General features: G+C 49.1%; 1 protein-coding gene across 1 annotated transcript in view; it reads right to left on the reverse strand.

Moving 5' to 3' along the window:
• The window catches only part of TRRAP (transformation/transcription domain associated protein), a 115,239-nt gene extending 105,548 nt beyond the window's left edge, over positions 1-9,691 (reverse strand). The window contains exons 1-4 of the mRNA XM_080829791.1: positions 9,657-9,691; positions 7,000-7,160; positions 6,545-6,594; positions 1,186-1,296 (exon numbers count right to left, since the gene is read on the reverse strand). Coding sequence (XP_080685917.1) covers positions 1,186-1,296; positions 6,545-6,594; positions 7,000-7,099 — 261 coding nt within the window. The 5' untranslated portion in view covers positions 7,100-7,160; positions 9,657-9,691. The remainder of the gene's footprint in view (positions 1-1,185; positions 1,297-6,544; positions 6,595-6,999; positions 7,161-9,656) is intronic.
• Between the last annotated feature and the right edge of the window lie 4,069 nt (positions 9,692-13,760).

Genomic DNA, 13,760 nt, shown 5'->3' on the forward strand with positions numbered 1-13,760 from the left:
GTTAGGAAGGGCCCCAGTGTGTGAACGTCTGGAGGGTTTCACACGAAAGAGCCTGGCACAAACGGAACTTGGTTTGGGGTCTCCCGCCAACAGGGTTTGCTTCCTACAGTCCTCTCTCCGGATCCCCCTTGGGCCCGATGATTGATTACACAACCCGACTAAGCTTTCAGGATTCGGGCGATGGAGCCGACAACTGAAAGGTAGGTCAAAGGTGTAGGCCTTTAACTGGTACGACATAAAAATGTGCCAGTAACTTTATTAGGCCATAACTTTCACTGGCATTATGGCAATTTTTAAAGACTTATTTATATTTATATATAATATACATTTTTATATTATATATATATTCATAGAAAAAATTGGTATGAGACTTCAAATAATCAAGGTGGGGAAGGGGGTGCAAAGAGTGGGCGAGGATACAGATAAAAACTGGTCAGGGGCGCCTGGGTGGCTCAGTGGGTTAAAGCCTCTGCCTTCGGCTCAGGTCATGATCCCAGGGTCCTGGAATTGAGCCCCAAGTTGGGCTCTCTGGTCAGCGGGGAGCCTGCTTCCTCCTCTCTCTCTGCCTGCCTCTCTGCCTACTTGTGATCTCTGTCAAATAAATAAATAAAATCCTTAAAAAAAAACAAAAAACAAAAAACTGGTCAGAAGTCAAGAGAACTGTAACTAGAAGAGCAGAGGCAGGCACTAGGTATGGAGAGCGTCACTAAAGGATCATTCCTTCTTTTTGTGGATATTTGAACTCAGTGTACACACATCACCACCTGGCAAATATGAATGACTTAAATTAAAAACCTTAACCGATGGGGCATGGTTGGGGATAGAGTTATCCTCACATGACAAAACCTTATTTTAAAGCAGAACCCTTGGGGCGCCTGGGTGGCTCAGTGGGTTAAAGCCTCTGCCTTCGGCTCAGGTCATGATCCCAGGGTCCTGGGATCCAGCCCCGCATCAGGCTCTCTGCTCAGCGGGGAGCCTGCTTCCCTTCCTCTCTCTCTGCCTGCCTCTCTGCCTACTTGTGATCTCTGTCTGTCAAATAAATAATAAATAAAATCTTTAAAAAATTAAAAAGTTAAAAAAAAAATAAAGTGGAACCCTAAATTTTCTCAGGTGTTTTAATCCATAAATGCCTGTGATCTTACAGCATGACATACCCCTGCTCCCCGACATTTCTGAACAGATTACCTGGGCTGGTTTCTCCTGGAGAAACTGAACTTCTCCATCTTGAAGAAATGTGAGAAATCGAGGGATGATATGTTCCAGGAACGTGGAATACTGAGGAGATGATGTCACATTCTAATTATGCAAAAATAAAAGAAAACCCATTAAGTTTGTGGACATACCTTCCTTTCAAATTCATGTATTGGAATCTCAAGAAAACATAAAACATGTTAGCGAAGCCAACAGTAATTTTTAATGCTTTTAGATGCTTCAGTGATAACAGTTTTAAGTAAAATGATCACTGCTTCTGAAGTACAATTTAAGATAGGAAGTGAATGTTAAAATTTACTGTTCAAAGTACACATACTGATGCTGGGGAAAAGGTGGAATCCGGCACCTGTCCTAGAGACCAGCTCTGCCACGACCTAAGTCTGAGCCCTCCGAAAGATCTTTTGCCTTCTAGATCTTAGCATCTTCAAGTGGAAAATGAAGAGCTTAAACAAACTGGCACCTTTTTCTACTCTGAAAAGCAAATTTATTGGTCAGATCCGTATTAATTAGATAATAATCTAACCTCATCTCTTATCAATCCCAGCACTGACTTTAAGAGGAGAATTGGAAATGAACATCCAGCCTGGAGACGGCGCAGTAAAACGCGTCCTAAGCACTTTCTGGATCCTGCTTAGGAAGTGGGAACCTGGGGCGGTCACCCAGCCTCTGTGCCAACGTGCCCCCATCTGTTGACTGTGTATCATTTCCCGCCTTACGGAATGACGTGGAGATTACGTGAGTTAATTGAGGACGCAGTAAATGCTCTACAGTAAATGGTCATTGATATCATCCGGTGTTATTACCAGAGCCCCCGTGTGCTAAATACTGAGCTGTGTTTTCTCACTCTTTCTCACTCAGTCCTCGTGAGCCCAAGGTGAAGTATTATCTCCGTATCACGGATAAAGAGGCTCAGAGAGGTCATAAAACTTGCTGAGTGTCAGTCCATTGGCTTTAGAAGTGGTTGGAAATTGAGTGTCTTTAACAGCCAAGTCCTTTCGCCTTTTAAGACCTCACCTGCCCACTCAACAGTCACTGAGGCTCTATCATGTGCTCAGTGAGGATACGATGAAGAAAACAGAGGGCACCCGGGTGGCTCGGTTGGTTGAGGGTCTAACTCTTGGCTTTGGCTCCATTCATGATCTCCGGATCGTGAGATCGAGCCCCATGTCAGGCTCTGCACTCAGCGGGGAGTCTGCTTAGGAATCTCTTCTCTCCCTCTGTCCCTCCCCCAACTCGTGCTTGCCCATGTGCACGCTCTCTAAAAATCAATCAATCTTTAAAAAAAAAAAAAAGAGAGAGAGAGAAAGAGTTGATACAATTTATGCCCTCTGAGATGGGAGAGGCAGTCATGTACTGGGAAAACAGATAAGAAAAAGAACAATACAGAATTATGATGGAGGAAATACTGGCAACTAAGGGAACACTAAGTGCTAGATGGAACCAAGAGCAGAGAATGCCGTCCTCAAGAGGCAATGTTTACACTAAAGCCTAAAAGGCGAGCAGGGGTTAACCGTGTGAAAAAGTGGAAAAGAAAGTTCTAAGAAAAGCCTACACAAAGGCACAAAATTATGAACTAGCTGAGCCCCGCAGGAGGTGGGAGCACGAGAGCAAGAGGTTCAGGTGTTACTATCATGAGCCTGACAGGCCCTTGAGGGAGGCATCTGGGCAGTTAATTAAATACAAGTGTCTGAAACTCCAGACATAGATCTGGGCTGCAGATAAAGATGTGGGGTTTTCTACCATTATAAAGTAATCTTGGAAGAGGAGTCTATGAAGGAAGAGAAAGAACAGATGAAAACCAGAAAAGTGTTGCCACAGGAGCCAAGAAAGATAGTAGTGGGATTCTTGGAAGGTAGGCCTGAGCACCAGGCTCCCAGGCCCAAACCCAGGGCTCCACTCACACTGAACACCAGTGGGAAAAGCCCTCAGGTACCTCCCAGCCTAGCCTCTCCCCAAGCAGGCTGGGAATTCACTGGGGGGCAGAAACCTGAACCCCGAAAGCTTAAGGCTTTTTACAAAATACCCACATTCAAGGGCTTAAGGAACCAGAAGATTCCCACTGGAACGTTATCACGGTTACCAAAAAATCAAGCTCCTTGGCACATGAGCCCATACCGACCGCTGCTCCCATAGGTTTCAACATAGTTTCAAGTTCCTCTGATTAAAAAGATTCATTCCGCAAGCTGCCTGGTTATTCTGCCAGGATTTCAACTCAGCCCCCAGCTTTCTGACCCAAATGAACTTTTCGTGGCAGTTCTAACCTGAAGGTTCCTTTATTTCCAGTCCTGAAAGATGGCCCATAGAACATTTACTTAGCCCACAATTTTTTTCCTAAGTGCTCCGTGAAATGTATTTAAGACTCCCGAAGGCATTGGGATCTTTCTTTTGTTAATTTTGCTCACCTCATTCTAACATTCTTCTGGGGCGGTAGTGGTGGTAATTTAGAATTACCTACTGCGGGTCACTCTAGTATTTAATTCTTTGAAGGGCTTAGTCACCTGAATTTCATGGAAGGCCAATGTTTCTATCAAACAGATTTCCAAAGTCACAATTTTCGAAAGCCCCAAGTACACGGACTGCTTCATTGCCTTTTGGTTCTGTGAATTTAATCAATGTGTCTGTGACCAAAGTCAGAAATTAACTTGCTAACTGCCAGACAGGAGAGAAAGGGGTGGGACACTTATGGCGGACAGCCCCAGGCCCACACGCAGAGGCCTGAAACAAGCGCTCCTTTCTGTGGGTTCACCAGCTCCCCATGACTTCATCCTCTCAAAGCTGCTGAGGCTATGGTTCTCACTTAGCAGTTCTTCCAAAAATGCAGAATGCACGCCTATCACGTCCTCCCTCCACCTCTTTTTTTTAGCTTTTTTTGTTTTTTGGTGTGTGTGTGTGTGTGTGTGTGTGTGTGTTTGTTTTTTTTTTTAACAGCTTGCGTTAGCAGCTTGGGAAGAAGAGAAAGCTCTTTAGCTCCAACTTGAAATATCTCAGGATTTTTTTTCTCCCCAGCTCAGTTCAAGGCAACAAGTCCTTAAAAACTGTCTACTTAAAATAAAACCACCAAAAAAACCTCCCACTGAACTGAAATACTATCCAGTGCTACAGAGTAGGGCCCTGATTCATTCCCACTAGGATTTATTTGATCCTTTGTAATTCAAATGACCATGCCAAAAGCTAAAAACATTTTATCTGCTGTTCTTAATCACATTAACTGAGAAATGTTTTATTATCCCCACATTAAAAATAAGAAATGTGACTTTTTCTCCTGCCTATGAAACTAACAGCACACAACTAACCATAAAGTTGGGCAAAAACAAAAAACAAAAAACAAAACAGAGAATGGTTTTCAGATGCTGAACAAGTGGCAGGGCCAGACCACAGTCTCCAGGAGAAGGGGAGCTTATGTGGCCACCGTGGCTCTCCGCCTGAGTCCCTCCAGACGTCCTGACTGGGGCTCAGCAGGCGGGCCCTGCCAACATGAGGAGCTAACAAGAGTTCCAAGCAGTCCAGGTGGCCGGAATCTGCAAAGCAGAGCCCCAGAGAAACAGAACTACGGGCAATGGTCTTCTCTGAGACCTTGACTGAGGACTGGACTGCACATATAAGTAAGATGAGGCAAGACCACCTGAACTGTCACCAGACAGTTGACAGCTTTGGGACTGAGAGATCTGAAGAGGTACGAGAGGCCCAGCAATGTTGTAGGATGGTGGAGTTCCAGCCTGGACACAGTGCAAACATGTTCCTAACACCTCTTTAACACCCCAGACATCCAGGGGTACCTGGGTGGTTCAGTCAGTTAAGGGGCTGCCTTCGGCTCAGGTCATGATCCCAGGGTCCTGGGATCAAGCCCCGCATTGGGCTCTCTGCTCAGTGGGGAACCCGCTTCTCCCTCTCCCTGATGCTCTGCCTACTTGAGCTCTCTATCAAATAAAAATTTTTTTTAAGATTTTCTTTTTTTTAAGATTTTCTTTATTTATTTGTCATAAAGAGAGCACAAGCAGGCAGAGTGGCAGGCAGAGGTCGAGAGAGAAGCAAGCTCCCTGCTGGACAAGGAGCCCGATGCGGGACTCGATCCCAGGATCCTGGGATCATGACCTGAGCCGAAGGCAGCGGCTTAACCAACTGAGCCACCCAGGCGTCCCTCAAATAAAATCTTTAAGAAAAACAAAAACAAAAAAACAACACCCCCCCCCCCAAAAATCCACCCAGACATTCAGCCGAGGAAGAACCATGCCCTAGAGGAAGACCTATTCTAGACCTCTAAAACAAGCCAAGCCTAAAATCAACCTCTGATGGTATCCATGGGGAGCTGGAGTTTGGAGGTTGAATCCCACCAAGTTAGAGAGATCTGGTGAACACCTTAGCTTTCCACAGATCCTCTTACGCCACAGCATAAAACCAAGCCTACACATGTTCGAGGAGATCAGATAGGAACTGAACTGCCTATCACAATCAAAATATCAGTACTCTTCAGAGGAAGGTAGCAGAATCCAGAGTCCCTATACTTCACATATAGTATTTGCCATATTATCAAAAACTACTAGACAATGCAAGAAACAGGATAATGTGACCCATAGTCAGTAGAAACTAACCCTCATCTAGCCCAAATGTTGGATTTATTAAAGACTTTAACGCAGTCATTATAAAGCAGTCCAAAAAGAACAACAACAAGACGATGTTGGTACATGATGATAATCTCTTAAAGAAAGGAAATCTGAAAGAACCAAATGGAAACTCTAAAACTGAAAGTACAAGAACTGAAACAAAAAAATATAAAAAATAAATTGAAACCTTACCAAAAAAAAAAAAAAAAAATTGAAACCTTACAACCTCTCAGCCCACTGGAGAAGACACAGAAACAGCAAACCTGAGGGCAGATAATGGAAATCATCCGATCCAGAGAACAAAGGAAGACTGAAGAAAAGTGAACAGAGCCCGAGGACCCACGGTCCGCTGGGAAATCGTGGAACTTGAGGCTCGGAAAGAGGAACTGGTCAAGGTCACCCAAGTGCTCTCAGTCCACAATAACACACCTGAAAGTAATGACTCTACAGTGTAAGTCTGAGGGCATCCTGCAAGTTTATGCCTCTCAAGATAGAAAAAAGTTTAACCACCAAAACCAAAGCAACATCCCTCAACATCATTTGAAGTTCACAGTCACCAGTGTGAAGAAGCTGGACAACACTATGCACACATCAAATTTCAGTTCTGAAATAACATAAATCACATTAACAGAACGATTTTTGACTCACTCGTAAGATTGACACAGAAGCGACTGGCCAAGTTCACGTAAATATTTACCTCGTAATAAGAAAAATATACATTAAACTCATACCTCAAAATTTTCACTAACTTCTTGCATCATTTTTAATTTTGTTTCATCAGCTGTGAATGACAAAACAAGTCGTCAGGTAATCGAAATTACATTAAGGATCTTCACAAAACTAATGGATTTAACAACTTAAGAGAAGCAATCAGATCTTATCAGTTTCACTGTCACAGTCCAACAGAAGGCACATAACTAGTTTCCCTACAACCACTCACACACATTCACACTCTCAGACGTACGTGTGCATGCACAGACAAGGATAAACACACACACACACATACACACACACACGTGCCTCTTTGGGGCTCCAGGTAGTAATGTTCATCACTTTGCTTCTCCACAAGGCAGAGAATGGGAAATTTAGGGTAAGAATATCTGTTCATCTCAATGTACAAATCATCTGAACCGAGATGAATGAGTCACCATAACGCATTTCTTAATGACAAGAAGGATTAACTCACGTGTATTTACATCCGTGAGAGCTGCCACAAACTGAAGGTATTTTTTCATGAGGGTGGTTTGGTCAACCACCGTGGCCCCCTGCGTTGCAACAAATGCCATTTTTCTTTTGAGTTGGTGTGTTTCTCAAGAGAAAAGTATCAGGCCCATGAGTTCACCCAGCCTATGAAAAGAAGCATATGAAGCCTATGAAAAGAAGCCAACTTATTGAAGGCACAGGCTCACCGTCGTTATGAAAATCATATCTAAATGGCTGTATTAAGCTAAATACTTTTTAATTAACCCACAATACTATTCCCTCTGCTTTATTGAAAGTAAAATTTACTTGCACCCATTTTTCCTATTAATTTCTAAACACGATTTTTATAAACAAAGGCTTTTCCCTCCCTTACTCTTTATCCTTCTTTCCCTAGGCCAGGGGTGGACAACCTCTCTGTAAGCCAGACAGTAAATATTTCAGACTTTGGGGTCTCTATCAAAACTACTCAGCTCTGTTACAGCCAGAAAACAGCCGTGGACCACATAAATGGAAGAGCATGGCTGTGATCCATAAAACTGTATTTACGGACACTGAAATTTCAATGTCATATAATTCTTAAATGCCATGAAACATTACTCTTTTTTCAACTTTCCTCAACCATTTAAAAACGTAAAAATTCTTAGTTCGTGGGCCAAGTAAAAAGAGGTAGCTGAGGGGCACCTAACAGGCTCAATCTGTAGAACATGCAACTCTTGGTCTTGGGGTTGTAAGCTCGAGCCCCACGTTGGGTGCAGAGATTGCTTAAAAATAAAAATCTTGGGGCGCCTGGGTGGCTCAGTGGGTTAAGCCTCTACCTTTGGCTCAGGTCATGATCTCAGGGTCCTGGGATCGAGCCCCTGCATCGGGCTCTCTGCTCAGCAGGGATCCTGCTCCACCCCCCCACCAGCCTCTCTGCCTACTTGTGATCTCTCTCTGTCAAATAATAAAATCTTTTAAAAATAAAAACAAATATCTTAAAACGACAATTAAAAAAAAGGCAGCTGACTGGATTGGGCAACCTCCACCCTAGGTGACTGGTTTTCACACTTCAGTGTGCACTAAGATCACCAGGTGCCAAAGGTGAACCTCCCAGCACTACCCAGAGACTGTGGGTCAGTGAGGGGCCCGGGAAGCTGTAGATTTTGCCTGCAGCTAGCACAAAGCAGGCACTCAGGAAATGCTGCCTGAATGAATGAATGAATGAATGCATGCATGCTTCAAGTTGCTGAGGACCACACTTGAAGAACTACCTCTCCAGGCTGACACCTACACAGAGGGAGACCTGGTTTCTGTTTTAAGAGCTCACAAAAGTATCTTGAGAACCTGGGGAATTTGCTTTTACGCATCCTCCTTGTATATATAACCGTCTAATTCCACTCTGCATCAGGAGGCAGCTTCATGACTTAATTTTCTCCTCCTTTCTGCAGGCCTTTCAAAAGCCCTCCCTACCGGAAGCCCTCCCTTAGCTGCTCTCACTTCTGCTCCCAAGTGACGGGGACACCCTGACTCCACACAGCCTCTTGGGGCCACTCTCTTCGAGACACCAAAAGCACTTCTCCCATGCAGAGAAGACGCCGACTGCTGCTCTCTCGCCCTCCTCCGACTCAGAGCAGGAAAACTCTCCGGGACTGAAGAGAGGCACCCTGTCAGCCCCGCTGGATGACCTGACGACTGCTTCCTCTTTGAGGACGCACGCCCTCCGCCAAACACGAATGCCGCCCCCCTCCCCCCGCATCCCCATCCCCAGGGACCCAAGAGCAGGGTCAGGGCCTGTCCGTGCCTACGAAACTTGTGGTCGTGCCCGAACTCCTTAAAACTTGAACCCCCTCTTTCACCCAAGTCGGTTCACTCTTCTATTTCCCGGGGCCCCAAAAGGCCAGGCCCCGCGTTCCTGCCGGGCCGTGGGGGGAGGAGGCGTGGGCCTGAGAAGGGAAAACGGCCCATCGCGCCTGTCCGTGGGAGAGCGGCTCGAAGACGCCGGGGGCCGAGGGCCTGGCCTCCGTCGGGCCCCCTCGTCCTGGCCCAGGTGGGAAGGCCGGCGCCGCGCCCGCGCACGGACGGACAAACGGCCCCGCCGCCCCGCCCCACCGCGCCGAGCCTGAGGCAGCGCCGCCGCGCCAGAGGGGGCGCTGTCTTGGCCGCTACCTTCGCTCTCCGCGCCGGGCCGGACGAGCCAGGGGCCTGCGTGGAGGCCGGGGGTGCCAGGCTGGCCTGGGGGCGATTCTGGGGGAACGGGGCCCCAAACCCACACTCTCTCTCCCAGGTCTCAAACGGCTCGCCGTTTCCCTCCTTTTGTCGCCGTCTCCGGACACCCAGCGTCCGCCCTCCAGGCCGCGGTACGGCGAGCGCCGAGGGCCAATTCTCGCGCCGCTAGCCCTCCGCCTCCCAGAGCTCCTCAGCACGGCCAAGCAGCGGGAGGCTACAGGGCGGCCGCCGGCTTCGGCCTGCCGGGCTGGGCACCGGTGGGTACCGGGAGGGGATGGCCGGGTGGACCGGGCGCAAGGAGCCTACCTCTGTCGCTGCGCGGAGCCGCCGCGCCGCAGAGGCCTCCCCACGCTGGAGACCCGCCGCACCGGCCCGGGCCTCCGCGCGCGCCTCCCGGGGCCGTTCCGCCGCCCTCTCGCACCGGCCCGCGCTTACCCTAAGCTCGGCGGCGGGCCTCCTGCAGACCCAGCCCGCGACCCCCAGCGAAGCCCTCGCCGCCGCAGCCACCGCCGCCGTGCAGTCCCGCCCCCGCTTAAAGCGGCCGCGCCCGCCGCGGGAGAAATAGGTCCGGGCGCGCCGCCCCCAAGTGGGTGCGGCCTGGGCGAGCGGCGGGAGCGGGGAGGGGCGTTGCGCCGGGTCGGTCCCGCTCGGCCCTTTAAACCTCCGCCTGGTGGGCGGGGCCGCCCGCGTGGTTGGAGAGGCCGCAGGTGCCGGCAGTCTTGGGGCTCCTTCTGCCCTAAATAGGCGCACAGGAGCCAGGTCTGGGAAGGGTAGGGAAGGGACAGCGGGGGCTGCGGCAGGGCGGTGGGCACCCGAGGGGCTCCCTTAGCAGGCGGCGGTCGGGCCCAGGCAGAGTCCATCCCTGGACTGAATGTGGCAGTCCGGGCAGGTTTCCTCCCTTCCTGGGCTCGTTTTTAACCAGTCGAAAAGGGGAGGAGGCAAGCAGGCTTCTTGGGAGGGCGAAGGCTGGAGACAGAGGAGAGACCCTGTGAGCAAAGGAAGGCCCTGGTGTTCTGCTCCGAGGTGGCCGGCCTGATCATTTGTTCTGCAGTTGCAGCACCCAGAGGGTGGACCGCAGACGATCTCTGTCAGCTCCTTACCTGGCGGGCAGATGTCTCTGGCCAGGACAGACCAGTGATGAGAAGAAAGGGGAGTGGGGCAGAAGGCCCTGATGCCTACGTGAGATGGCGTGGGCCAGACCAAGACACCTTAGAAGGGAAAAGTACTGTTGAGCCTTACCTACGACTCCATCTAGAAGAGTGGCTGAATAGTGAGCGGCTCCTGGTAACCCATGGTTACCATGTTAGATGGACGGAGCATTAAAGTGATGGCCTGTCTCCACCATCTCCATTACCTAGTTCCACCACCTACCCTTTCCCAACAATATCTTACCCTCCCCCCATCATCACTAAGTTACCAAAGACTTTGTGTTCCCTTCACAGAAAGATACATTTCACACTTTGCAATAAATGCAGCTTGCAACAGCTGCAATGTATCTCGGAAGAAAGGCGCCCGATTCAGAAGCATGCTCCTTACTTGTTTAAAAATGTTGCCACTCAAGAACAACCTTCTGTTGAACTGCTGGGATTTTACATGGATGTATTTAGTGTCACCTGTTTCTTCCCTGGGAGAAATAAAATGGGTCAGAATAACTTCCCCAGCCCATGGAAAAAGTTCTTTCAAGCAGAATCCTCTCTGCTCCTAAGCACTGCCCCCCCCCCCAAAGTAATAGCTCCAAAGCTGGGGAAGGTTTAATAATCTGAGAGCTGAAATCAGTGTACAGTTCTTTCATATTATTCCGTGGAAAGGGGGTGGAGAAAAAAAGCAGAAAGTAGACAAATCTTTTGATAAGTTTCAGATTCATTGCACATGCTAAAGACCTATAGTTAAGCCTAGCTCTAATGTTGGCTAAATTCCTGCACTTCCCATGGCCCTAGCTTCTCCTAACAAAGTACCCAACATGCTGTTTGATTTTTGTCTGCTTTCTTGTCAGAGACAGTGTCAACTCCATCCCTATCAGGTAAATTAGATCACACCGTTCCTCTGCTTAAAACCCTCCAAAGACTTAGCTGATCCTCATTCCCTGGCCCTATGTACCTCCCAACCTCACTCTTATGGTTCTAGCTGCAGTGGCCTTGCTGTGCATCAGGCCAACCTAGGACCTCTGGAATGTTCTTTCCTCAGAGGCACACAGCTGACTCCTTGTCATCCTTGATGAGCTCAAATATTACCTCCTCAGAGACAAATTTCTTAAGGCCCAATGTAAGAAAACCACTGCTCCTTCTACTACCACCCCCATTCACTATCTCATAATACTATAATACTGTAATAATTTCACCAGGAGAAATACTCAAAATACTGTATTTCCCCTCAATAACCTCGTAATCTGAACATCAGTTTTAGGGTGGCCTTTGCAGTAGCTTCTGTGACATAGTACTACTACATATAGTAGTCACAACACTATCTGTGACTACTATAAAATTATTATTCAATGCAATCAAGTTACACATAAAAAACTAATCTTATTATTATCTTTTCTGCATTTAGTTTGTTTTTAATAATTTTTTAAAAGATTTTATTTGAGAGAGAGTTCGTGCGTGCGCACGAGTTGGGGGGAGGGTCCAAGGAAGAAGCAGACACCTGCACTGGGCAGGAAACCCCAACTCAGGACTCTGAGATCATGGCCTGAGCCAAAGGCAGATGTTTAACCCACTGAGCCACCCAGGTGCCCCTAAAAAACTTTTTTTTAAGATTTTATTTTTAAGTGATTGCTATGCCCAACATGGGGCTCTAACTTAACGGGAGGCCGAGTCACATATTCCACTCACTGAGCTAGTCAGTGCCCCTGCATTTAGTTTGTTTTAAAAGGCACTAATAACCAGACCTTTGAATAATGTTAAAGTGTGGGGCACCTGGGTGGCTCAGTAGGTTAAATCCTTTGCCTTCGGCTCAGGTCATGATCTCAGGGTCCTGGGATGGAGGCCCACATCGGGCTCTCTGCTCTGCGGGGAGCCTGCTTCCTCCTCTCTCTCTCTGCCTGCCTCTCTGCCTACTTGTGATCTCTGTCAAATAAATAAATAAAATATTTTTAAAAATAAAAAAAAATGTTAAATAGGTAAATATTTGAAACTCGGTTTATAACCTTAACATTTTTTTCCTGCACCACAATTTTCTCCTCAGTTCGTGATGGACTAGCGACACTCTCCCAGGTCTGTAAGCAATTCCAATGACGACAGCAAATACTGATCACGTGCACTGTCCCAAGCACTGTTGTATGTGTTAACTCATTTGATCCTTGCTACAGTCTCACAGAGTAGGAACTATTTCCATTTTAAAGGAAAGGAAAATGAGGGACTCAGAGGAAAATGACTTTCCCAAGGTCACATAACTCTCAGAAGGAATCCAAAGTCTCCTGCTTCCTAGGCCTGGTATTGTCCCCACGATGTTGATTGATGCTACCAAGGTGGGTAGGGGGATGACGCCTGTCTAGCACTTTCAACTCTCCTGGGGGGGCTCACTCAGATCAGTTCCCCCTCCCTTAGGGTGCGATGGCAGTGTGGCCACTGAGCCCATCCTCTGTGGAGGCCACCGCTGTCCCAGAGACAGAGGCCATACCCGCAAGTGTCTTCATTCCCATGCTGCGATTCAAGTCGTGGTCCATCCGAGCCCACCAGGCAGGAGGGGTTCATCCAACCTCCCTCCCTTACCCAAGTACAGGCTTAAGCAAAGGCAGAGGTGCGACAAGGATCCCAGCCCCCAGCTTCCAGTCCTGGAAGACAAGACAGGAACAGACACCTTCTAGAAGGAAAGACGTGCTTCACTCTATTATGGCAGGTGGAAGCGCCAGCACAGGCCAAAGAGCCCCTCACTGCGGCTGTCTGAGTCTCACAAGGCCCTCAGTGACACCCTAGCCGCAGTTGTGGGCACGAGCAGTTTGACAGCAGGGACAGAGAGGGTAAACTGAGGAATGACCTGAGACTCGGCGGAGGCGCTTGACTCCCTCCCTCAGGAGGGATATGGGGTGCTTGCAGTCCCTCTGCCCAGCGCCTGGCACGCAATGGGGGCTCCACGGGAACGAGTCGCTCTCCAAATCGTGTGTGTCAAAAGGGGAAATGGCAACCGGAGAAGAACCCAAAGGGGCCTGCGCACGGCTTTGCAGCGGGGCGCGCGCCTCTGGGGACGCTGAGTCAGAGGCGGCGGGCGCGGACGCGGGGAGGCGGCGCAGACAGGAGGAGCGCAGACCCGGGGAGGGGAGGATGGTGGGGAGAAGAGGGGTAAAGGGAGGAGAGAAGAGAGGAGGGGAGGGGGCGCGGGAGGCGGCGCGCACTCGGGAAGGCGGGGGTTCGTGGGGAAAGGAGGGCTAAGGCGAGGGGAGGGAGGGACGCGGGGAGGGGGCGCGGCGCGGCGCGGCTGACGTGGGCCGGGGTCGGCGCGGCGGGCTGTGGGCGGCGGCGGCGCGCAGCGACACAGCGTCGCGAGGCGAGGACGAGCGAGCGCCGCTCCCGCACCTCCCCGCATAGCCCGCGCCGCGCGCCCGGA

The sequence above is a fragment of the Martes martes genome (assembly GCF_963455335.1).
Source record: "Martes martes genome assembly, chromosome: 18".
NCBI classification, from domain to species: Eukaryota; Metazoa; Chordata; class Mammalia; order Carnivora; family Mustelidae; genus Martes; species Martes martes.